The 24,445-nt window shown below is 45.7% G+C and overlaps 1 protein-coding gene across 2 annotated transcripts in view; it reads left to right on the top strand.

Moving 5' to 3' along the window:
• Positions 1–24,134, top strand: part of LOC135896640 (methionine synthase-like) — a 45,987-nt gene extending 21,853 nt beyond the window's left edge. Inside the window, exons 22-33 of one of the 2 annotated variants that reach the window (XM_070521162.1) lie at positions 806–873; positions 3,553–3,673; positions 5,908–5,989; positions 8,651–8,749; positions 12,337–12,412; positions 13,534–13,689; positions 17,124–17,317; positions 18,101–18,231; positions 18,921–18,987; positions 20,210–20,311; positions 21,249–21,452; positions 23,216–24,134. In XM_070521162.1, coding sequence (XP_070377263.1) covers positions 806–873; positions 3,553–3,673; positions 5,908–5,989; positions 8,651–8,749; positions 12,337–12,412; positions 13,534–13,689; positions 17,124–17,317; positions 18,101–18,231; positions 18,921–18,987; positions 20,210–20,311; positions 21,249–21,452; positions 23,216–23,296 — 1,381 coding nt within the window. In that variant the 3' untranslated portion in view covers positions 23,297–24,134. The remainder of the gene's footprint in view (positions 1–805; positions 874–3,552; positions 3,674–5,907; positions 5,990–8,650; positions 8,750–12,336; positions 12,413–13,533; positions 13,690–17,123; positions 17,318–18,100; positions 18,232–18,920; positions 18,988–20,209; positions 20,312–21,248; positions 21,453–23,215) is intronic. The other variant, XM_070521163.1, reaches the window with a different exon arrangement.
• The last annotated feature ends 311 nt before the right edge of the window (positions 24,135–24,445 follow it).

Below are 24,445 nucleotides of genomic sequence, written 5' to 3'. Positions count from 1 at the left end.
CTGCATGCACTCTACAAATATGCAGAAAGAGCTTGATACAAAGTGTAAATCTATAGAAATTGTGCGTGACGTAGAGTCAACGAAGGACCAACGTGCCAACCACGTGTATAGTATATCCTCATATTGATGTAGATCAGCTGAAATAGTGATGGTAATGGTGGCAATGATGGTAGTGGGTTGTATCAACAGGCTAGTTTAGCCTGGCGAATGAAGCCGGAAAGATCTGTTCCTGGTCGTCTGTTGCAATGTGACCGGAGTGTTTACACCACACGTCCAACGAGCCGGTGTCTCTTAGGAATGCCGTGAACTTTCTTTGCGGGCTATAACGGACACTTCTGGAAACACGAGGTGCTGCAGGCCCGCATGTGGAAAGTCTTTTACCGTGTAGGTGTTCAGGAAGGGTGTTTCTTTCATCCTGGTAGCTTAGGCACGACCGAAAAAGATGTTCGATGTCTCCTGTCTGCTTAATTGTAAGAAGTACAGAGCGGAGAATTGGTACGCCTAGTCTTGAGTGACCATGGTAACCACCGGGAAACGTTAAATTAGGTTGTTTGTGGTGTGATGACTGGGCATACTCATTGTCGAAAGGGGCAGCACAAATGCTACCAAGCTTGAGCTTCGGCGGGGCCAGAGTTCGACACATAACATGCAGACGAACGGCGCGTCTCTTAGGTCTTTGAAGTCGGTTTATTTCTTTCGCATCCTTACAGTGGGTGGTGTCAGCGACACCACTGTGATAACATAAGATAATCGCAGCACCATCTGGCCGAACGCCTTTCTGGTGCTTAGTTCTGTTTCTTCGCAGGGTTATCGACCTCGGCGTCATGGTCCCGTGCGAGAGGATACTGGATGTCGTTCGAGAAGAGAATGCTGGTAAGCCCAACTCTTATCACTGTCGAACACAGATCGCAGTTTTACACTCCGCGTATGCTTTTCATGGAACCGACAGACATAAATTCGTAAGTTCGTTGTTGTAATTGTGCGATTCGTCGTGATTGAAATACGGTCCGTAGTGAGCGGTGAGTTCTACGTTCTAATTCTCGCTTCGCGATTCAGACGACATCTTACCGTCTACACACACTAAGTGGCTCCAGCTTGGAAGCTGATATGTTCGCAACCTTTATCTTGCCTCCATAAACTATCGACTGGCCCGTTTCACTTAAAGCGCCAGTTGAGAATGGGCTAGTATACTTTTGAGTCTTCATTTCCACGCATGTGGCGAAGAAACATTAGTTACTGGTTCTTCATTTATTCTGTAAAAAAGCATCGGTTGCGGAAGACCGAAGTTACTCTTGTTAAATTTCTGAGATGCCACTGCGTAGTGTGACGACAAATGGTGCAACAGAAGGTCCTCGGGCTGATGTATGCGGACTGCACAGTGCCGCTAGCATACAATGCAAGAGATCTGCAGAAACTTGTAAATACGTGTGGTAACGCAGCGACAAATCTAAGCCTTAAGTTTAGCACGGAGAAATCGCGAATAATTATCTTTACTGAAGAGACGAGTAATTGCGTGGTATCAATTCAACAGCAAGGCGTACCCATGGTCAAGCAATATAAGTACTTCGGCGTATAGGTCAACGAAGGAAGGACTTACTCAAGCACCCGCCAAAATAATCTGAAAAATAAAGGGCAAGCGCAATGCAGTAATAGTGAAACATAGAGCACTTTGGGGTGACAGTAAATATGAGATGGTGCGTGGAATCTGGAAAAGAGTAATGGTGCCGGTGCTAACTTTCGCAAATGGCATTGTGTGCTTAAAATCTGATATCTTGTCGGGGTTAGAAGTTGAACAAAGATAGGTAGGCCGGTTGGCTTTGGCAGCCCATGGTAAAACCACAAATTAGGCAGTGCAGGGCAGCATAAGTTGGGCCTCTTTTGAAGTCAGAGAAGCGCAGAGCAATATTAGCTTTTAAGAAAGACTCAAGAACGTGGATCAAAATAAATGGGCGGCTAAAGTGCAGAAGTGCCTGTACCCTAAAAGCGTAGACGCAGAACGGAGGAAGAGGTCAAGAAAATTGGCGACCAAGTACAGGGTAACTGAAAGTGTAAATAGACAACCAGGATTCATCAAAAAGAAAGTGAGAGAAACAGAGACAGTGACATTGATGCAAAGTATAGAAAAAAAGAAGAGCATGGAGGTTTACAAGAATGGGAAGAGAGAAATTGGAAAGGAAAATTTGTACGGTATAACGAAGGGAAGTGCCTTGCTTTCTGAGGCTCGAGATGGTTGCCTAAGGACAAAAACATACCGAAGCAAATATTTGCAAAAAGATGAGGCAGGTTTATGCTTCAGCAAAAATTTGGAGACCGTTCAGCACATCCTAATGGAATGCGAAAGGATTCACCCAATGAGATCCGTAGGTAACGTGCATCTCCCCGAAGTGCTTGAATCTAAAGTGGATGGAAGCGTCAATCAGTAAGCAGTCGAGATAAGCAAAATACGTTTAGAATATTGGTAAAAGAAAAGCAGGTATAGGTAGCGATACAAGGTAGGTAGTGAAGCTTTGTGAAAAAAAAAAGATTATGGAGATGTGTACAAAAAATGGTAGAATAAAAAGACCATGCACAGCATACTTTAGTAAATCAAGCAGTCTATGTGACTATGTGTGACCGCCCTGCGCCAGTTTCAAATGCGGTGCCAATAAATCATCATCATCATAATAATAATCATCAGTATCACGGATATGAAATTATGTTCGACTAGCCGTTTTACGAGCTTTGTTGTTTGATTTATTTTTTTGTGTCGTCAAAATACTTTTGAAAACTTGCTGGCTCGGAGTCTTTGGCTGTTTTTAATGCGACATAATTGTCGTTTCCCGATAAGCAACTAATTGGTCGTGAACAAACGCTATTAAAATTTATGACGTCACAGAGTGCTAGTGCAGGAACTTGAGGGTGGCGTCGCCGCCTCTCTTTCCCTGTCGCTTGTTTTCTGGCCCTGAAAAGCATCTTCTCACTGTAAGAAGGGCCGTTTGTGTAATGTGTGAAAGTGCAATGTGCTGATATAGCATATAGTGAGTACAACCTATTGCTAATATATGTATTTACTACTATGTATTTACCACTTAATTACCATTATTTACTAATATAGCTTATCTTATTGTTCCTCATCAGTGTATTTTGCTTATTTTGCTTTTGCGAACGGTTTCGCAAAGACGGAAAGCTGCTTGTCGAGTCGGCATGACTCCTTCAACAGAACGTAGAGTCGCGTTCAATATGAGCTGTAGCACTGTGTCCGTGGTCGAAGTTACCCAACGCGGACTGCACAGCGGTGCCGACCAGCGAAACATTGGCTATTTAATGCCACCAACTAGAACTGTGTTTAGTTCTCAAATTTTTTTGTACGTCGGCACCGCCGTGCAGTCCGGGCACCCCTTCAACCACGGGCACCGTGTTGCACTTCATGTTGAACTCGAATGTTGATGAGAAACGCTAACATCCACTCCAGTTACTGGCATGAAATCTAATTGCCAACCTCAAACATACTTTTATTTCTCTCTCTCTCTTTTTCTTTTTTTTGTGTTGTGGTTCGACCCGTTGTCTGCGAAGACATCCTTGGCCTGTCTGGGCTCATAACGCCATCCCTGAACGAAATGATCCACGTGGCAACAGAGATGGAACGCCAAAAGTTTGCCATCCCGCTGCTTATAGGGGGCGCCACGACATCGAAGTAAGCTGTTTTTGCCTTCAACATGGCGGTCTTCATCATTACACTTCTTCGTCGACCCCTTTTTAATCACCGACGACCCGAGGACCTTTCCCGAATTCCTTCCCTGCACGCTTAAGAAGGGGCCGACAAATTGAGTAGGAAACGGCGGTATAAGAGTTATGAAAGGGGATATACAGTATAAGGTGTATCAGAAAGGCCGGCCTACGTTTCCATGGGTGGGCCTATCTTCGTCAAAGGCGAAGATTCGTCAAAGACGAAGATATTTCCACCTATCGAAATGTAGACCAACCTTCCTGATGCACTTTATCCTTGTTTGTAGCTTTTATACCATAGTTCCCTGCAGGTTTGTTGTTCAAGTTATAATTTGCTAATTTACTGAACACGTTCGTATGTTTTCGTTCGTAAAAAGAAAGTAAAGGGCAACAATAGATCAGTATGACTTGGTGAAATGTCTATTGAATAACTTTCTTTCAGTTTATCTCTTGATAAAAAGTTTGATTCTTAACATATAATGAAGGCCAAAAATTCATGTCCTGGAACTCGCCTGTAAACCGGAGTGCCAGCGCGTACGTTAGCAAATTTTCGATTTAGGCCGTCAGTTTTTTTAATACAGTTTGTTAAAAACACAAATTTTCGAAAAACATAGCTATGACTTTTACAACTCTCTGACTCAGCAATGAAAAACGATATCACAGTTCTGTAAATAGTATCTAATAGTGAACTTAAAGCAGACAAAATTTACAGAGCTGTGATACATGTTTCTGGTGCAGATTTACGCATGCGTAAATTCTTCAAAAACAAAGGCGAAGGCAGCGCCATTTTTCCACTCACTACGAACGAAAGCCTATCCGCACGTTGTAAGGTAGCCAAAATTTATAGCAGAAAAAACGGGTACTACATTTCAACACGAATAAAAAGACCAGGAACAGCGTACGTTATTGAAAGTCACGTGGTAGGCCTGTTATGCATCTTCATGTTTTTGCCGCGTGGAGCGCCGAAGGTCACTGTTCACGACTTTAGTGAGGGATTAAAAATATAAGTCCACTTTTAATGAGAAGAACATTGCTCGTTTTAGCCACAACGTTAGGCAGTCTTCGCATCAGCGGTGTTATCTTGATTCATGTTCTGAGCGGTTGTCTGTCTCTTTAAGGACAAAATGGACGGCGCTAAGCAGACAAGGACGAAGCGAGAGACATACGACATATACGGGCGCCCGTAATGTCGTCCGTGTCTCACTTAGTCGTCGTCTGCTTTGCGCCGTACATTTTTCCCTTATGTAATATATTCATTTTAAGGACAAATATTATTAAGGTCCAAGCATGGCGCTGTCCAACTCTGTGATGTCACGCAAGTCAGCTATAGTGCGACAACTTCAAGGTGGTACATGCTACTTATGTGTTATCGCCCTGTGCTCGCGGACGAATTTTTGTGGCAACGAAGGGAAAGCTATATAGAGGGGCAGAGCTTCTGCACATGTGTTAGTGCGCCAAGTAGTCCGGCAGAGTTTGACAGTGCTTTTGGTTTCATGACACATATACTGAATAAGCATAGCTTCCTTGTGTGACGGTGTGACGGCTTCGCATTTGCCCTTAGCGCGAAGGAGAAGAGCAGAAAAATTTAGTCAAATTCAACACTAAGTACGGTACGTTGTTTTATTTTCCTGCTCTAAATAATTTCTTCGGGTTTCCTACTTCCCGGCTTAAGCTACCCCTGATTGAGAATGTGGAACTTTTTTGTCAGAAGCGCGTTTACTTGTGCGTTCATTGCCTCCGTAGCCTTCCTTTTATTGTCACAGGAGTTTGACCACGAGATGTAGTCTTTCGTTTTTTTTTTCAACCTTTTATGCGTGGCTTAACAACTCAACGGTTGCGGTAAGACTCATTTTCGCCGTCCCAGAAGTGTAAAGTACAAATCTAGCTTGAGCGTAGTATTGCTTTTTTCAGTGCCAATTTAAGGACACCACATGAATGACAACGACCGGAGGGTGGAACCTCAAACAGCCAAACAGCGCACACAATTGAGATTTTCAGGAGAATTCAGACAAATACATACATACACGAAGGGTGGTAAATATATGCGCATAAGTCAGAGTGATATTGTGGCAAAGGCAAAAACCCAACATTAGAAACATGCAGCATGACCAGATCAAACAGATACGAATCGTAAGCAGAACTTTGCTTTTGATGCACCGATGGACGTGATTTGATGATGATGCCGCTGTGTTAATGATGCAGGCGCCACACCGCGGTGAAGATAGCGCCGCGTTACCGCCAGCCGGTGATCTACGTTCCTGACGCTTCGAAAAGTGTCGTCGTGGTAAGAGATCGGCTCTTCGTTGTGTCACTGATATTTAAGCGTCGTAAGGTCAATTCGTGTTCAGTCTTCTTCAATACGCTGGGAACACTTTAGAGCAACAGTAAGTTACCCTGTAGACTGGTGAGGCGTTTACTTCGAGGCTCTATTTGCTTTAAATTGGAATAAAATAGTTCGTTACTGCCGGAGAAAACAAAGATTCACCTTCCTAAACTGCGCGCCCGAACAGCCACACACTGACGTAACGCACTGACGTCACAGAGGCGGCAATGTGACGTCAAGGATTTCAGAGCAATTTCTCGTGTATCGACCTTTCTCTTTCTGTTTCTTTTTACACAGAAAACGTTTTCCCTCTGGTCTTTGCTCTCTTGGGGATGCGATATAATCCTTGTTATACGATAAACGATTAACTAGTCCAAGGAAAGTAGTTTTACATATCGGTGACGTCGTGGCGTGGAGAGGGGGCAGGAACTATGAGGCGCCACCTGTACATTGATTTTTGTGCCTACTCTGGCTTAACGACGTGCCGTTTATTTGCGGAAGGGCTGATGTAGCTTTTGGCATTCCATACGCGCAATTTGCCCATCCTGATTAACTTGCATTCTGCTGCATTAGTGAGGTTTAGCTTGTCAGTATAACGCATTACCCTTCGAAGTATTACCCTTCGAAGTATTGCCCTTCGCGGAATGTCGGGCTGCCGGAGACGTAAACGTGGGAAGCCGCTTTAGTGACGCCACCTGGTGACGCGTACATGAACGATGGGGAACACACCACAGCGCGCGTTGCCTGATCTCGGAGGCCATGGACGCACATGATATTGCACTGACCGACCATCTTCAACTAAGCTGATGTCGCATAGCGTCGGCCTTGACGTAATAATAATATATGGGGTTTTACGTGCCAAAGCCATTTTCTGATTATGAGGCACGCCGTAGTGGGGGACTCCGGAAATTTTGACCACCAGGGGTTCTTTAACGTGCACCTAAATCTAAGTACACGGGTGTTTTCGCATTTCGCCCCCATCGAAATGCGGCCGCCGTGGCCAGGATTCGATCCCGCGACCTCGTGCTCAGCAGCCTAACACCATAGCCACTGAGCAACCACGGCGGGTGGCCTTGACGTAGTCGTTAACTTGTGGTGCTTCTAGTTTTCCTTCGGCGAGAACACCCATATAACGGAAGAAACTTTTTTCCTAACCCTCTGTGGTTGGACGAAGTGTCACAAATAGCACGGAAGGATCCAAGGTGACCTCTAAGGGGATGGAGGAGCGGGGCTTGGGGGGCTGTAGGGTTGGGAGGAGGTTCTTATATCAAAATATACAGATTTCGGGAAGGGCGTATAGCACGCTCAATTCTGTCAGCGCCGGGGTGAAAACATTTCTCAAGGGGCGTCAAATGCAATTAGTTTCGTAATAAAAATTTAGAGCATTCGCGCACTTATCGTAATACCCCTGTAGGGGCGAGTTGGTACATGTCCAGCAAAAGCGAATAGAGCAAACCAGGTCGCCCTGGTTTGCGCTATTCTCTTTTACTGGACGCGCACACTTACCTGAATACCAGCTGAATATCAGCTGATATTCAGCTGCAGAATGTGAGTGGACCAGCGGTAGGCTGACGGATGCCTCGGTTCCAAATTGGGGGCTTTTCATGAGGCAAGACGAGAGAAGGTTCGCTATAGGTACGTCACGGCCGCTTGATCGAAACGCGCAAGTTTGCTCCTTTCGATCGAGCGGCCGTCGGTACGTATAACTGGACCCGGATAACGCCAACGATGACTCCTAGCTAGTCAAGAACGCCGTATACACTGGTCATTCGCACATTAAGGACGTTATGTTAATAGGCTTGCGCTGTTATCAGAATACCTTCTTTAGCCTTGCGGAGCAGCCCAGTGTGGAAGAAATGTTAAGAAGACGCCACAGCAACTATAGCAAGTATGGAGCTCGTTTATATTAGAGTATTCACGTTGCATTGCCGCTCTCGTGTAAATTGTAAATGTTTAAGCGTGACGTGTTGTTGGGATAGTTGGTACATGCTACTTAAAGGGAATTAGATGCACAACATCAAAGAAAGGATAAAGAGAGCAAAAAAAAAAGCACCGATGGTAGGATAAGCCGTCACTGGCAAATTGCGAGTGACACCCGGTCCTACCGTCGCGTTCTTTATTTATTTTTTTTTGCTTCCTCTGAGACTGTGCGTCTAATTGAGTTTATGTAAATGTTTTATAACCTTGTGATTTCGTTTGGACCAGCAAAAAAAATTGACTTAGTTTTGAGCTGCACTGCTGCTAGGCGGCGCAACGTTTCTTCGTAAAGTATAGAGTATTGGATAAACTATAGAGGGATGTAAGCACGCACGCTCGCTCACTCACTCACTCACTCACTCACTCACTCACTCACTCACTCACTCACTCACTCACTCACTCACTCACTCACTCACTCACTCACTCACTCACTCACTCACTCACTCACTCACTCACTCACTCACTCACTCACTCACTCACTCACTCACTCACTCACTCACTCACTCACTCACTCACTCACTCACTCACTCACTCACTCACGCACGCACGCACGCACGCACACGCAGAGAGAGCGAGAGACAGAGAGAGAGAGAGAGGCACAGATGTGTGTAGTTTGACGTGTCGCTGACATTTATTTCTGTCCAGTGCACTTCCCTGCTGGACGCTAACAGAAGAAAAACATTTGTCGAAGACGTCGAGGAGGAGTACGAAGAACTCAGGGAGGACTACATGGACTCGCAAAGGGTAACTTAATTTTGCACGTTCTAGAAATTTGCGATAAATGGGGGGAGGGGGGTGCTGCTACTCAAGGTTCCGTACAAGTCTCCATAACTTCTTCAGACCCAAAGACAGCTCAGTGACATAATCGCTTTTAAGCTTGGTTGTTCTTGCAGACTGATATGTTACGAAGCTGAAGGACTTACATTTCAAAGACAGTGTCTGCGTCAGTGGACTGTCTCCACTTTTTCTCATCGGGTATTTGGGTTTCCAGCCTTTTCTATATCTTGCGGGCCGTTCCCATGGGTCTATAGAGATCCAAAAATGTGGGTCGATCCCGAAGATAGTGAAGTAAAAGAAATTTAATTAGTCCGACGCCATGGTCGGACGCCGAAAACAGCGTTTCCATATAAGTTGACAAAGTGAGCATCTCTACCCTCACGTTCGTTCTCGTAAAAAAAAAAAACGATTTTTAAATGCGTAATCATTTCTATGCCTACCCAACGAGGAAACTCGTCCTTCCGTCCGTCCGTCCGTCCGTCCGTCCGTCACGTAAGACGATCGCTTTCAAGATAGGACCCGCAGCAGCGAGCGATTTCACCTTCATGCTGCCTCTCTTTTCAACGCGAACTCAGCAGCCGGAACACAGCGCACACGAAGCTATCAGCACCCGGCGTCCTCTGTCCCCATCGCAGATCGCTTTCAAGATAGGGCCCGCGTGGCTGCGCCATACGCAGCTGTCGCCGGAGTACGGTTGGTTACGGTTGATAATGGTTCGACGCTGAAGAGTGATAACGGCTTATAATGATCGGAACGTCACCAGCGCATCTGGTGCCGCCATCTGCAGTAGTTTGCTTGCCTCATCAATTCACCTTGCGCCGCCGTCCGCAGCAGTTTGTGTCGCCGCAGCTCTGTCGTTTACATTGGTCGCATCAGGTTTCGTAACATTGATAATGACACCGGGCCGCGTGGAAATGAGCCAAATGGCACAATGCTTACGTATAGTTATACAACTCCCAGAGGAGTTTCTGCGTAATTTTTTTTTCTTTGCGTAAAAAGCAAAGCGGAGCTGTAACATCGTGTGTAGGGTCGGTGTGTCAACGCTGAATTCTGGATTGTTACACACACACGCCATATCGTGGTATTCTAAGCGTATTTTACGAGTGATTGTCGTTGTCTAGCTGCCACGACAGCATGGTGTTTATCACCCTAGTGCTAAATATTCTCGACCACTTGCTAGCACTAAACCCCTTCCATATACAGTTACGCATGCGTCCAACTTTACATCCGGGACGAATATTTTTACGTAATCGTTTACAAGTTATGTTTGAGGGAGATTGCAGACGGTGGGCATTATATTGCACAAAGGGTCTGATGAGGGCTGCCTGTGCGTCTCGCCCAACGAAGACACCTTTCCAAGATAGATTTGTATCAGTGAGTTAAAACCCTATGTGAGGAAAACAGACAATGAAGCTGTTCTGTTGATATTCTATCTCGTTTATTTATGTGCGTATTTGGAGCGGACCTACTTGTCACTATGAACTGTTTGTCCTGTTTGCTCGTTTGTTTGTTTGTTTAAGCCGACCTGTCTTATGCTAAGCACTGTTTGACTAAGAAGGAAATGACAGCGGGCATCACCCATGATGCAGACCTCTTCTTATGCACACGTTCAATAAAAAAAAAAGCTGGAGAAACATAGAGGAAATTAGCTGTTACACTTCGTGGAAATGTAGAAATAATAAGAAAACAAAATTGGAAATATAACTCTATATAACTCGCCTCAAATGGCAGCCGAACCCACACCTTCCGCATCACGTGTCATGGTGCTCTACCGTTATAGGCTACCGCGGCAGCCGTCCTCCAGCAAACATTGCTAGGTATTTCCTGTTCAAGGTTAGCTTTTGAAGTGTCAGCCAGATCCGCTAACGACTATGGCAGTGGCACATCCTTTCAACCAGGAAGGCGTCGCGTAGAACGTCAACTTAGGAGCCAGCTAACAATTAAACCAATAAATCATCGTGTATAACACGACCTACGAGGGTTGATACCTCATGGCACCTCGTGCTATCGAGGCTAATGAAATCGAGGCATTCGCTATTCATTGAGCGAGAAGAATAAAGGAAGCCGAGGGGCTCGACTTTTTTATAGGTATCATCATATGAAACAGGCAGCTTCAATTAAACACAATCGTTAAATTATTCTATGTTTTGTCTCATTTCATTACCTGGTTCTACTTCAACGTCGCCCTCCCTATTGTGAAAGACCCACAGGCCGCGTACCATTATCTTGCGCGATCGTGTGGGTTTATATGAGAGCATACGGGATTTCATACACGATTCTATAGGATCATGTAGGATTATAGACACGCTGTATTTTTTTTATAGGGCGTTTAGTCTTTGTTTTTATGTTGCGTATTGTGCTGTTTTGTTTTTGTGCATGTCGTATGTATGTGACGTGCACTGAGCTTATCATTTTCATTTCTCAATCATCCCATCCGGAGCAGAGCGCCAGGCAAATCTCTCCAGGATTTCTTAAAAAGCCGCCCCTCTCCCTCAGGAGCATATGCCTCTCCACTTGGAGGGCGAAATTATAGAAACATGAAAGGCTCAAGTAGATTCTTAGTGCCTTGTATAATCTTACACTTGCTCACTTATTGCATGATGCTGTCGTTTAACACAATGAATTGTCAAAACTTCTACACTTATATATTCTAAGAAATTAGTGTATTCTGTATATGCGCCTTCATAAATATACAACTTTTTATTTGCTCTTGCATTTGTGTGAGTTTGCCAAAATATATAGATTATATGCTCCGTTTGCATTCCAAAATTTGCAGTTAAAATTTTTTTTCATATACTAGTAACTAGTTATAGCTATGTTGATATATATTGCGCCCCCCCCCCTTCCCTCCTACATTTAGATGTAATGTTATCCACTAAGGCTTTCCAAAGTACAATGAATGAATGAATGAATGAATGTGCAAAGGTACAACCGGTGTAAACGGGAAAAGGCTCGGCTTTAATTATGCCAACATTAGTAATGATATTGTCTGTATTGACGTACGAACAATGTTTTTTGCACACCAGTGATTAGAACATTTGCGAGTATGCCATACACGGCTTACTGAATGTTAAATAATTATGGTGACTTTAACACTGTTAGTGCTTCCATAATGGAGGCTAACTCCAAATTTATTTGAGCTTTTCCGAAATAGAAGAACAATACGCTTCGAAACGTTGCAGTATCGTAGAACATTTTTGTAATCATACATATATAATGCGATAGCTGAAGTCGCTATACCGACGTCACTAGTAACGTCACTTCAAGCTTGCAGAATAATTAGGCACGCTTTATTCAGCTCCTAGCTATAATTAGTAGCACTGCATCAAATAATTTCTGCGTCCTTTCTTTATGTATGCAAAAATGTTCTAGAATGCGCTACAATTGTTGTACTGTGAAAATTCGCAACTCAAATAAAATAACAAAGCCACTAACCTGTTACCCCTACCTGTGAGTTGCGTCTCTTCTATTTCTAAACATTTCTCCATCAAAGCTCGCCAGATTATAGATATTCCTCAAGAATCCATCCTTACTTTCTTCCTTCCTTCTTTTAGGAAAGGAAGTACGTCTCCCTGGAATACGCCAGGCAGAACAGACTTCAGCTCAACTGGAACACTGATTTCATCCCAAGTATGAATCAGCAGATCACTTTCAAACAGCAGTGATGGTGCTCTAAGGCTCAAATGAAGCTTTGTGTCACGTCAACGCTACAATAGTTTATTTAGAGAGTCTATTCCTACAGAGGTTTCTTTTTTTTTCATCATTTCGTCTTTTTGTTTCTCTTTGAAATATATCTTTGAAATATCTGCAGATTGTTTGTCGAGAGCCTGTAGATCAATGGGCTTACACTTTTTGTCGACTGGTGTCTACCTGTAAACAACTCGTTTGAAAGTCTGTGTGCCATTATTGAGCAATAGACATGCTACAGACTTTCACCTATAGAGAATTTGTAGATTATCCATAAAGCAGAAAAAGAAAAGCGCAAAGAGAGAGCGAGGGAGAGAGAAAGACCGAAATGCAATGGGAAAGCCAGAATGCCGGAATGTTAAAAAGAAGAGAAGTTTATGGTGCCGAAAGGAAAAGTTAACATGCAAGCAAAACTGACCGCTTTAAGTCCATAGACACTCTAAAGACTCTCTAAATTTCTTTTCGTAAGGAATCCAGACCAGACAAGCCAAGCAGTCTTCCATGCAGGGAAGCATCCTGTGTCGTGCACTCGTAATTTCTTCTGCATTCTCAAGGAATTTCCCCCAACCTGTGCATAGGCAAAGGGTTCCTGGCTGACAATCTTAAGCCTATAGTACTACGTGCGGGCTAGAGCTTCGTCCGTGCAAGTTAAGTGTATCGTCCTGAAACCGGGAACAATACTTGTAAAGGTTCTTAATTACCCAGTAACGTCGAGTGGAATTAGAGCTCTGCTTGTACGATCGCCCCTGTAACATGCGAACTTCCGTAAGCCCAATGCGCTATCTCTCTCTCTCTCTCTCATTGCACGCTGGTAGGTGTGGTTTCTTTCAATTTTATTAGGTATTTCATCTCCAATCTGAGCACCGAAATATATATGATATTACTGTTTTCAATTTAAACACATGTGCTGTAGTATGTTTCTCTCAGTACTGATACTGCCTTGAAATCTTGACGCAGCATGCTTAAGTTGACGAGCTGCCTCACATCTCGACAAACCTTTTCTAACGTGCAACGCAAAGCAATTGGATCTTATCCACGGTGTTCTTGCGTTCCCGAATGCACAGTAAGGCCACTGTTCTTGGGCACGAAGTTTTTCCACGACGTCGACGTTGGAGAGCTGGTGCCTTACATCGATTGGAAACCGTTTTTCGACGTGTGGCAGCTGAAAGGGAAATACCCGAACCAGCGGTACCCGAAGATTTTCGAAGACGGTGACGTGGGTGAGTCGTCCGTTGGAAAAAAACAGTACAATGAATCACAAAGCGCTGTTTATAACCAAGTCGTCTCACGAAGTTAAGTTTTCTCAAAGCACTAGAAATTATAAGGTATTCTGAAAGCACATAATTTATTTAGGAAATAAGTACTCTTTACAAAGCCTGTAGATTAGAGAGCCGGTACATCGCTTTGATAGAGCTACTCGGGGAAAGACGGCGATAGCGGAGAGAGAGCCAAAAGAGCGCGACGAGGAAAGCGGGGGAGGAGGGTACGTATGGCGAAAGCGTGAGAAGAAAAGCGTAGTGCCGCACAAGACAGGTTCTGCGGCGACGACCGTATGGAAGATGACACCACAATATAGTGTTTTAGTTGAGCGTCTTTACGGTACGCTCCGCTCCGAGCTGCCCCGCTAAGCCACAGCGGAGCGGCGGGCGATTTTCACGTTTTAGTTATACGTTTAGCGTAGCGGAGCGGACCTTTCGTAGTTGCAGCGCCCCCTGGCTAAATTCAGGGCAATGAAAGAAAATAAAAACACTTTATGATCACTCTTATACAGTAAAACGTATATATGTATATATATAACTTATTGCTCCATGAAGTATCTAGACGTGCGCTTGTAATGCGTTACCGGTCCATTTTATCCAATGGAAAATAAAGCGCCGTCTTGGGGAACGCCACGTGTTAGCCAGCGCGCTTGCTTTCTGCATCCAATCCAATCCATTCTGACGCCAACGGTAGCCAAAGTGCTGCGCGGCACGCTCCGCTCAGGCAGCTTCTAAGCGGACCGTGTTCCTCGCTCCGCTATCCCGCTTACGGCTAAGCGGACGGCGCATGCGCATTCGCGCTTCCGCTCCGCTTAACTGCTTAGCGGAGCGCAAACACGCTCAACTAAAACACTCTAATAGCACGCGGTCGTCTGTTCACCGATGACGCCATTGATAAGGCATGCGGCGAGCGCGTCCACCGATGCCATATGTGGAAACAAAGCGCTGCATGAGCGGATGTCTGTCTGCGGCGGTTGCTATGAATCGCGCCCACGCGCTGCCTCTCGCGATCTCCAGATTAGCGAGGCAGTCGCGCCTCACTTGGCTCCATTTGCAACGTGCCGCGCGAGACAGGTTGTCCGCGCAAGTCAACGTATATCGCGAAATCGAAACTCCTATAGAGCTGCGCTCAAAGTTCGCATGAGGGAGTATCTTATCGCCGGTGAATTTTCGAAATAGCTGAACACCAGCAATGTTGTTCTTCACATAATTCAACCTATCGAAGCGAGTATATCTGCTCCAAAAATGGCTAATTTTTCGATCGTCGCGGACTTGACGTCGCCTCCACAGTTTGCAGTCGCATTCAGCGCCTGCAGAACGCAGAAGAAAGTTTTTCGAGATTGGTTTCTGTTACAGTCGAACCAGAATAACGGACCCGCATAAATGGAAGCATTCTCTAAACCATACGCTCAATATTAGCTGCCCAATACTCATGTTAATCTAACTCCTTTTATAAGGATATGAACGTTAGATATATGAACTCTCGGAGTGTACTTTCAGCGCCTTAAAGCTGCTTGCGTTATATTGTTTTAAGTTTTCTTGCTTTTATTCTCTGTGGGGATGAAAACCCCGTGTATAACAAACGCGTCACAGTTTCGTTGAAGTTTGTCTTGAACGAATTTGGGCGTATCAAATTGCCTGATATGTTGGACCATTTCTAACGCGCAAGCCTGTTCGTTATAACTGTGTTCGACTTCAAAGAAGCCGTCGTTTGGGAATGCAATGACGAGGTCGCCTGCGCTGCTAGTAGAAGTAGTTGGAGACGGTGCAATATCTTGGGTCGGAGCTCAGTCAGGACAATTCAAACGCTAGGCAAGAACCTGCTTGTGGAATGTATGGCCTATCTTTGGCCAGGATAGGCTTCGCGAGGCACACGGAACACCATTTCACCTCTCAGCGTTGTGGGGATATGAAAATTTCTGAAAGTGCGCTTTCCCACGCATCCCCCCCCCCCCTTTTTTGTTTACCAAACTAAGACGGCGGACGTCGTCCTAGAAGCGGAAACAAAGCAGGAACTCGCGATCTGATGCCGCTGTTGCCGGCAGCATCTCTTCGTTACTACACGTTCGCTGTCTGCAAACCTAACCTTAGCTCAAATGCCGCGAGGACGAGGTCTGCCGTCTTGTGTAGGACAACCTGATACTTTGGAAAAGCTAGCTTCTAGCAGTTTGTATATTGTGGGGTCTTCGGGTCTCACAGGAGTACCGACCACCGCGGGTTCGAGCTTAGCGAGCCACAGGGCCGCGTCAGCCGTCAGCCTCTAGCGCCGCTGCGCGCGAGCTCAGGCCACAAGGGGCTACCGAGCGACGCACGCAAAAACACAGTATTGCCCTAAAATGAAGGAAACCGTTTATTGTTTCCAACGGCACCCAACACTGCACAAACGCCCGGTCCCGGGACGGCGGGGAACCAAAGGGGTCCCGCACCAAGGGCGAAAAATACAGCTAGGGGCGCCTGTAGCACGTCGCTGCGAGAGCACAGGCTCAAGCTGGGACGCGCCGCTAGGAAAAGTCCCGGCGGCTATGCTACTAGCTCTGGCGATAACCAATGGGCCAACTCGCGAGAGCTCGGGCAATCTCCTTCGGCTTGGGCCTCCGATAAGTGCGGCTCGGCGTGGTACGACCTCGCGCGAGCACTAGGCACCCGTTCTTCGGCTTAGCGTCGGGATAGGAAACAACACGAGGTACGCGCTCCCCGCACGGGCAAAGGCGCCGTGCGTGAGCTCAATCCTAGTCACAAAGGTGTCGGCGGATGAGAGAGAGCATCGTACGTACCGGGCGCTGTCCCAAAGGAGAAGAGAGCCCCTACCGTCACGGCAGTAGCCACGAGGGCCACTCCCGTGACGTCACTAGCTCCGCCCTCACCCACGAACCATGGCGAGTGGAGCGCCACCGCTAAAACTGGTTCGGAGCAAGAACGGCATGGCTTTTTGGATTGCAGACATGGGTGAAATGCGGCCGCGCCATGGCGCGTCGAATTCCCCAAATCCCCACAATATCCCATGTTGAGGTGAACTGATAGAATAGCAAAAAAAGCAGCTTCTATCTATCTATCTATCTATCTATCTATCTATCTATCTATCTATCTATCTATCTATCTATCTATCTATCTATCTATCTATCTATCTATCTATCTATCTATCTATCTATCTATCTATCTATCTATCTATCTATCTATCTATCTATCTATCTATCTATCTATCTATCTATCTATCTATCTATCTATCTATCTATCTATCTATCTATCTATCTATCTATCTATCTATCTATCTATCTATCTATCTATCTATCTATCTATCTATCTATCTATCTATCTATCTATCTATCTCCATCCATCTCTCTCTCTCTCTCTCTCTATTTCTATCTCTCTCCCTCTCCCCCCTCTCTCTCTTTCAGGCGAAGAAGCGGAGAGATTGTTTGACGAAGCGAATCAGATGCTTAGGGAAATCGTTGACCGCAAGATGCTCCAAGCTCGTGGTGTTGTGGGGTTTTATTCGGCGAACAGTGTCGGCGATGACATCTTCCTGTACACAGACGACGGCTTTCCCAGGAGACAGAGCGCCGGCACTTTGTTTGGACTTCGACAGCAGGTGCGCTTTTCGACGGTTGCTTTGCCCTTTGTTGCTCGTTACGCACGCTAGCTCATATACAGCTGACAGTTTTCACGTTTCTATAGGTAATTCGCGCTTACAGATTCGTGCTGAACATCGGGGAGATGACGATTTTCTCCTTCACGAACCTTCCTCCATCTTACGGGCTCTTGCAGAGCTGACTTGCCAGTTTTGCCCAAAATAACAGCAAGCGTCCCGCGAGCCTGGATCTATTGCTTATTTCTCGCGATACGGGAAAGTAGCATCGAGGTTAATAAAATTTTAGAGGAAATGTGTGTGCAATTTAAAGGTCAGGCGTCATTTTATACATGCTGTTAACGTGACACCTGGCGCAGAAGCTTTTAAGAAGCCATTTCTGGCGCCTGTAATTCTACTTAGATTTGTGTAAACTTTAGGCCTGACGTAAGATTAGGTCGCAAATTTGCATTGTTTAAGATATATTTTTCATGATTTAGGGAAGAGAGTGTCCTTTACTGATAAAAAAAAAAAATCTGAGGATGTGGGCCGTCATAATATTTACCTTGTCTCGAGCGAAGTTGTGAATTAGGCCAGACCGAACTGACAAAGCTATTCGTTCGTAAGCTCTCTTAACGATTGGCGTGTAACCTGCCATAATGAGGTTTCCAGCTTGAAGATTGCCTGAAACTTTCTCTTAGGAAGAATTCTATTGTAAGAGATTTTTTTTTTTGGTACTACTGGTCCTGAACATTTTTCTTTGCTTTTACCAACGTTCTCTGCCGTTCATGTGCGTATGTTTACCAGGCTGCGAAGGGCAAGGCTTCGCCCTTCTACTGCCTATCTGACTTCGTGGCGCCCATGGAAAGCGACGTCCAAGACTACGTCGGCCTCTTCGCAGTGTCCGCAGGATTCGGATGTGAGGAAGCGTGCGCTAGGTATGCGTCGGCTGCGAATCTGCGGCCGTATTCAAGATACGTTTAGCTCGTAGGAGCTCTTTGACATTGGCCAGAAGCCATCACTAATGACGAGTCACACAGGAGAATTACCTAGAATATTCTTTCGCGATAAGTTCTAGTGTCAGAACATTTTGTGTGCATGGGCCCTGCGGCATTCACAGTTTTTTTTTTTTGTTCGTAAATGGTATTTGCCATTAGTCTGCCTGCTAATGATATGTCAGTCGTCGCGAATGGCTGGAATCTGCTGTTACAAACGGCTTGAGAGCAATATAACTTCTCTCTGAATACCAGCCCTGCTCTTCACGCGTCAACAATAAAACAGGGAGCGCAAGACAGTCACAACCAGTTCCTCTAATTAGTGACTGCTTTCAGATATGTACGTGCCGTGCCTTTCTTGGGGTAGATTTTTCATTGCCTTGAACATACCGGAGTTGCGTGTTCCTATAAAGCGGGAAATAACGTAAGAAAAAAATACATAATTCCTTAATTTGGCAGGATGCGTTGTTGGGCAAGTTGGTTCATTGTATTTGGAATGTTTGGATGCGCTTTGTAGACAATCACAAGGAAGAAGACAAAACAGGCGCCCGTCCCGTCTTCTTCCTTGTAATTGTCTACAAAGCGCATCCAAACTTTTCAAATAATTCCTTAACACGTCTTCATTATTTCAGTTTCCGAAAGAACCACGACGATTTCAAGGTCATAATGATAGAGGCCCTCGCTGACAGACTGGCAGAGGTAATTTTTGTTTGACTACTGCTTGAACATTTATATTTTGCCTTTGCACCGGCTACGTTGTCATAAATGAAACACGACAGCGCAGTAACACAGGTAAACGCACGGTGATCACTAACAGGCTTATGCCCTAAAAACAGTTACAAACATCGTGTAAATTTACACACACAAACTCGCCTATGACGGGCTTAAGCTAACTGTTCTGATGCGTCAGTTATAGACGCAAGCCTTCTCATCTTTAATGAAGAAAACATGCGGGGGAAAAGTTGATTTACTGAAGACAAAACTCACGCGTAGTAGGCAGGAATTCCGCCTTTGCCTCAGGTATTTCTGAGCGTCGCTAGATGAATGACGTTCCCGATGCCCGAGCTCCTGTAGACGGGCTCAGGCCTGCCTACTTTAGTGTCAGCGCAGTAGTGACGCAGCACCTACACTACAGAAAAGGGCCTCCCTGAGGCGTCGGGAGAGACAACTCCTTAGTTTCAATGGTGTGATGGTGCTGCCAGCGGACGGGTGAGTTAGATATATGCACTCGCGATATAGTACGATGTAGCCGGCCAGTAAGTTTCGCGCGTTCGATATAGAGAATATTTTGCATTACATTCGGGATCGATACACACACACACACACACACACACACACACACACACACACACACACACACACACACACACACACACACACACACACACACACACACACACACACACACACACACACACACACACACACACACACACACACACACACACACACACACACACACACACATATATATATATATAATTTAGGAATACTGTAGCCCTCACTTGAGGACCATTACAGGAGAGGAATTGTCAAAATAAAAAGACAAATTTCAGCACCGACAATACAACGTTGTACAGCATTGTCAAACACAAATTACAGGGACGATGAACAAGTATGCACAGTATACACAGAATAACAGTAAACATGATCAATTCTTAATTATCGCGTTGTCCGTAATACAATTCTAGTTGAGCATAAAATTCGTTCGCATTTTGTGCTGTTACAGTGCAGTTCGAAAGGCCCTTCCATATATTAATACACGGAGGAAAGAACGAGTATTGAAAACCATCGTGGCGTGTTTTATAAGGCTGTACACAGTCACGACCAGTTCCTCTTAGTGATTACTTTCTGATATGTACGTGCCGAGCATATGTTCGGCTTCGACCGTATCGCTCAGCGTGTGAATCTGCCGTTTCAGGCGTTCGCTGAAATGTTACACGTCGAAGTAAGGAAAACTTACTGGGGCTACTCACCGCACGAAGCGCTGGAGCGAGCGGAGCTGTATTCAGCCAGATACAAGGCAAGTGAGCTGGTCAGGCCACCTATCGCCCGACTGCTTCGACTTGTGTGCACACACCATCAACGTCAAAGTATCTGAACAGCATGGCCGGGACGGTTTTGATGGTCATATTCGGTTGGTTACTACTGGCACTTGTGTAGATAAAGTATGATTTTTCTTTAGATTCAGTGCAGAGGTACGGGATTTGTTAACCTTGTATTTCAGTTTTTTTTTCGTTTGCCAATCTATGCTATTTCTTTAATGAGGCCTTCAGCCAAAAATTATGCTTCCCACAGTTGGTAGAACTTGGCGTTCTCTCTTAAGAGGAAGCTGTAGCTCGCTCTGAATACATGGAAATGAGTAAATGGCGTTTCTCGGCTACCGCGGCACCGAGTTTGACGAGGTATTTTGCATTTAAATGAAGTTAGAACCTCGTTATGCAGAAAGCAAGGACAACAGCCAAACAGCCAGAGACGTATTTATGGTTTTACCTCGGAATTATCCACTAATTTCTTGGGCAATTTCCAAGTGGGTATGAGTGACGTCTTCGCTGGACAACAACAACAACAACTTATAACAACAACAACAACAATTTTATAATCGCTACAAAGAGATTGTCTTGAATTCTTAAACATTTTATTTTTGTTCATTTCCTCCAGTTAGCTTTACCATTTACAGTTTTTAATAAAGATAGCCTAATTTCATCCAAATCTTGGCCAATCCCCCACAGTGGGTGTGCGCCATCGCATAAAGAATACCATACCATACCATACCAATAGCAACAATAGCAGCAACGACGAACTAACCGTAGCATAAACACAGGGGTTGTTTGACGTTTGTCTCTAATCATTTAAATCGGTACAGCGTTGTTCTCTCCGTGACTGTTGGTCTCGAGATGCGGCGGTCAGGAACGGGGCGGTATTCCCTGCGTCCTCGAAATGGCCACCCCGATTCGCAGGGCATCCGGCCGGCGCCCGGCTACCCTTGCCAGCCCGACCACTCAGAAAAGCTGACGCTGTGGCGCCTGATGAACGTCCGGGAGGCCGTGGGCATCGAGCTCACCGACACGCTGGCCATGCGTCCCGCCGCGTCCGTCTGCGGTCTCTACCTGGCGCACCCGCAGGCCGCTTACTTCGCTGTCGGTCGCGTCGCGCGCGAACAGGTGGGTGTGCCGCGCGCGGGTTTGGCGGAAAGGAGAACATGCGGGCGACAAAGAGAGAGAGAGAAAGAGATGAGAAGAGAGTGAAAGAAAGATAGAGTGGGAGAGAGTAAGAGAGAGAGAGAGAAAGAAAGAAAGAGAGATAGAGAAAGAAAGAGAGAGGAAGAAGCAGATAGAGGGAGATACAAATAGAAAGAGAGAGAGAACGAAGCAGAAAGAGAGAGAGAAAGAAAGACAGAGAGAGATCGCTGAATGCTGCAATGCTCAACTCCGTTGAGTGTGGAGAGAGAGATTGTGAGGAGGAAGAGGCGATATTTTTTCGCGACCCTTTTGGGGAGCAAGATTCGGCGCTTTGGGGAAGCGGAGGAGGGGGATATAAAGAAAAAAAAAGAGAGAAGGTCGAGGTGGTCGTAGAGCCCTCGGCTGTTAGTGGTAGCAAGGCGGCTCATTCACAAGTTACACGACAGCCTCGTGTCCTCCAGGAACGCTGGAAAAAAATTAACCCCGTATTCTAGGACGCTCTTCACTCAGCCCTACACGTCGGCTCGAGGAAATGGGTGGTGGCGCCACGTCTCGACTGTATAGTGGTCACTGCTCTACGTTAAAGCATTTCTTGAGAGGAGTAGTGTGGTTTGTAGTCGAAGCACGGCGCTACAGTGCTCAACTCGGTTGAGTGAGGAGGAAGTGTTTCGAGTGCAGCATCGTTTGATAATACGGGGGTTAATGTTCGACTAATTTCTCAAAAAAGCGCATACTTTAATTCCTGATGCCAAAAAGGGGTAAGGCGTGCAGACACTGGCACAAGAGAAGTGGACAACATGAACGCATTATGCATTATGAATCCTTACCAACTAGCTCAGCTTTCTGTCGCCCTAAGCTTCATTTCTAGTACTCTGAGCCCTTTTCCTTGTTCTCCTACTTACCTGCACAATTCTGCTTCTTTGCGGCGTTCGTGTTGTCCACTTCCCGTCTCTTGTGTCCGTGTCTGCACGCCTTACCCCCCTTTTTTTGCATTAAGAATCTTTACCAACCAGCTCAGCTTTATGTCGTTCTAAGCTCTAATTCCTACTTGACAACACTCGTTCTCACTTTCCATATGTTACCACGTTCTTGGCAGATCCCTCGCTGTAGGAGTCAATGTTCCCGAACTGCGACCACAATGACGCCAACAACAGAAGCAGCTAGAGATGAAATGCAACAGCGCTTGTCTTCGTTATTTCCTGTCCTTGTCCCGGTGTGCGCTGTAATTCGCAGTAACGGAAGACAACGCAGATTTTGGTTAACATTTGTTGCGAATCGCTTCATTTCTCGATGCGTGGACGATCTCTTTGTTGGTATGCGCCACATGTATTTAGGAATCAACATCAGCGTTAACACAGTCAGGTTAGGTTAGGTTAGATTAAGTTAGCGAGGGCGGCATATGCGAGAGAGTACTCTAAAGCCAAGGTCACTCTAGCCACGTGACTGGCCTCCCGCACTCCCGCTCCTAGATCATAGAGTGAGAGATGAAAAAACAAAGCACAAATAATACTTACAAATAGCAAGAATAACACAAAAGCGGCAAGTGCACAACATTAAACACAACGTTCAAACACTTATTCAGTGAAAGAGAGTGCTTTCTTGACAAACAGATACGCGAAAAGAAAGAAATCTGCAGGACTTGTTCCCCCGGAAGTCGTAAGCTGTGATTTTATTGAAATACATAGGCGGGAGTTAGTGTCAAAAATTTCGTGACAGCATCCTTTCGTCTTTTTCTTTATTTTCAGGTTGAAGACTACGCTAGAAGAAAAGGCACTACGTTCGACGAAATACGAAAGTGGTTGGGCCCTATACTGGACACAGATTGAGGCATGGATTAGACCGCTGGATCATAGAATCAGCGGCTTGTTACGAAGCCGAGTGTAGTGGTCGCCTGTCGGCTGGAAGTCAAGTGCTGCTAAAACGGAGACTCAGTGTGGGGATAAGATCATGTAGCATGCATGCATGAGCTGTCATCTGAACGCATATGTTTACAGTTCATTGCCACTATCTCACTAGTCACCTACCCACGTGTCCATCAGCCAACTGTTCATCCTTAGACTGATTTCCTTCAACCGTCGCTCGCTCGCTGGCTCGCTCGCTGATTCATTCATTCACTCTCACTCAATCGCTCATTCCCTCACTACCACAGACTCACTCATTCACTCTCATTCACTCACTCGCTCACTCACTCTTGCTCACTCAGTCATTATCTCTCAATCACTCATTCCTTCGCTGGCTGGCTGCCTGGCTCCCTCACTCGAAGTAAGCATTCACCCAGTCAGTTAGTGTGTCGGTTAACCACATAGTCGTTTTTTTACCCACTCGATCGGTTGGTTTAAATGTTAACCACTGCACCAGTGGTTGACCTACGAACTACATTTCCGCTTTCTTTAACGAACCAATGCAGCAACATAGACGTGCTCTCAAGAAATCTCTCCATATTTCAATCGAAATTTCGTATTTACGTAGACCCTATGTGTCCTGCGCGTTCAATGTATGGATATCGATGCCTTCCCGTCGTTCTGCCGAGGCTGAAACGTTTTCGCTGTATCAGCGCGACTATAGACTATACGTTACGAACCTAGAAACCCGGAATCACGCTAAGCTGGCACGTGATGCGAATCAAGTGGCTCTCCTACAGAGGTGAAAGAGGAAGAAATAAAGGTTATCTGTTCCCATCTGCAAGCACAGACGTTGTACTTCCTGATAGTTACTGCTTACGGCAGCGTCGCACCAACTATATGCTGTGCAGCGAATGCTACGCGTGTCGCGTCAGCCAGTTATGGACAGGGAGCGGGAGTGTGTACCGGTCCATGGCCCGCCGCAAATCTTCCCGCAAGACGACGATGGTTAGGTAGATCACAAAGGGATTAGCGGAAGACAAATGTGACATACGTACTTGGTTGAAGGCACACTCGGCTTCTCTTCATACCTGGTTTACTGACGTTACCAATAAGAGCAACTCTGGCGATCTT

The sequence above is a fragment of the Dermacentor albipictus genome, chromosome 7 (genome assembly GCF_038994185.2).
Source record: "Dermacentor albipictus isolate Rhodes 1998 colony chromosome 7, USDA_Dalb.pri_finalv2, whole genome shotgun sequence".
In the NCBI taxonomy this organism is placed as follows: domain Eukaryota; kingdom Metazoa; phylum Arthropoda; class Arachnida; order Ixodida; family Ixodidae; genus Dermacentor; species Dermacentor albipictus.
Note: the sequence above shows the minus strand (reverse complement) of the source record. Positions and strands in the feature narration are given on the sequence as shown.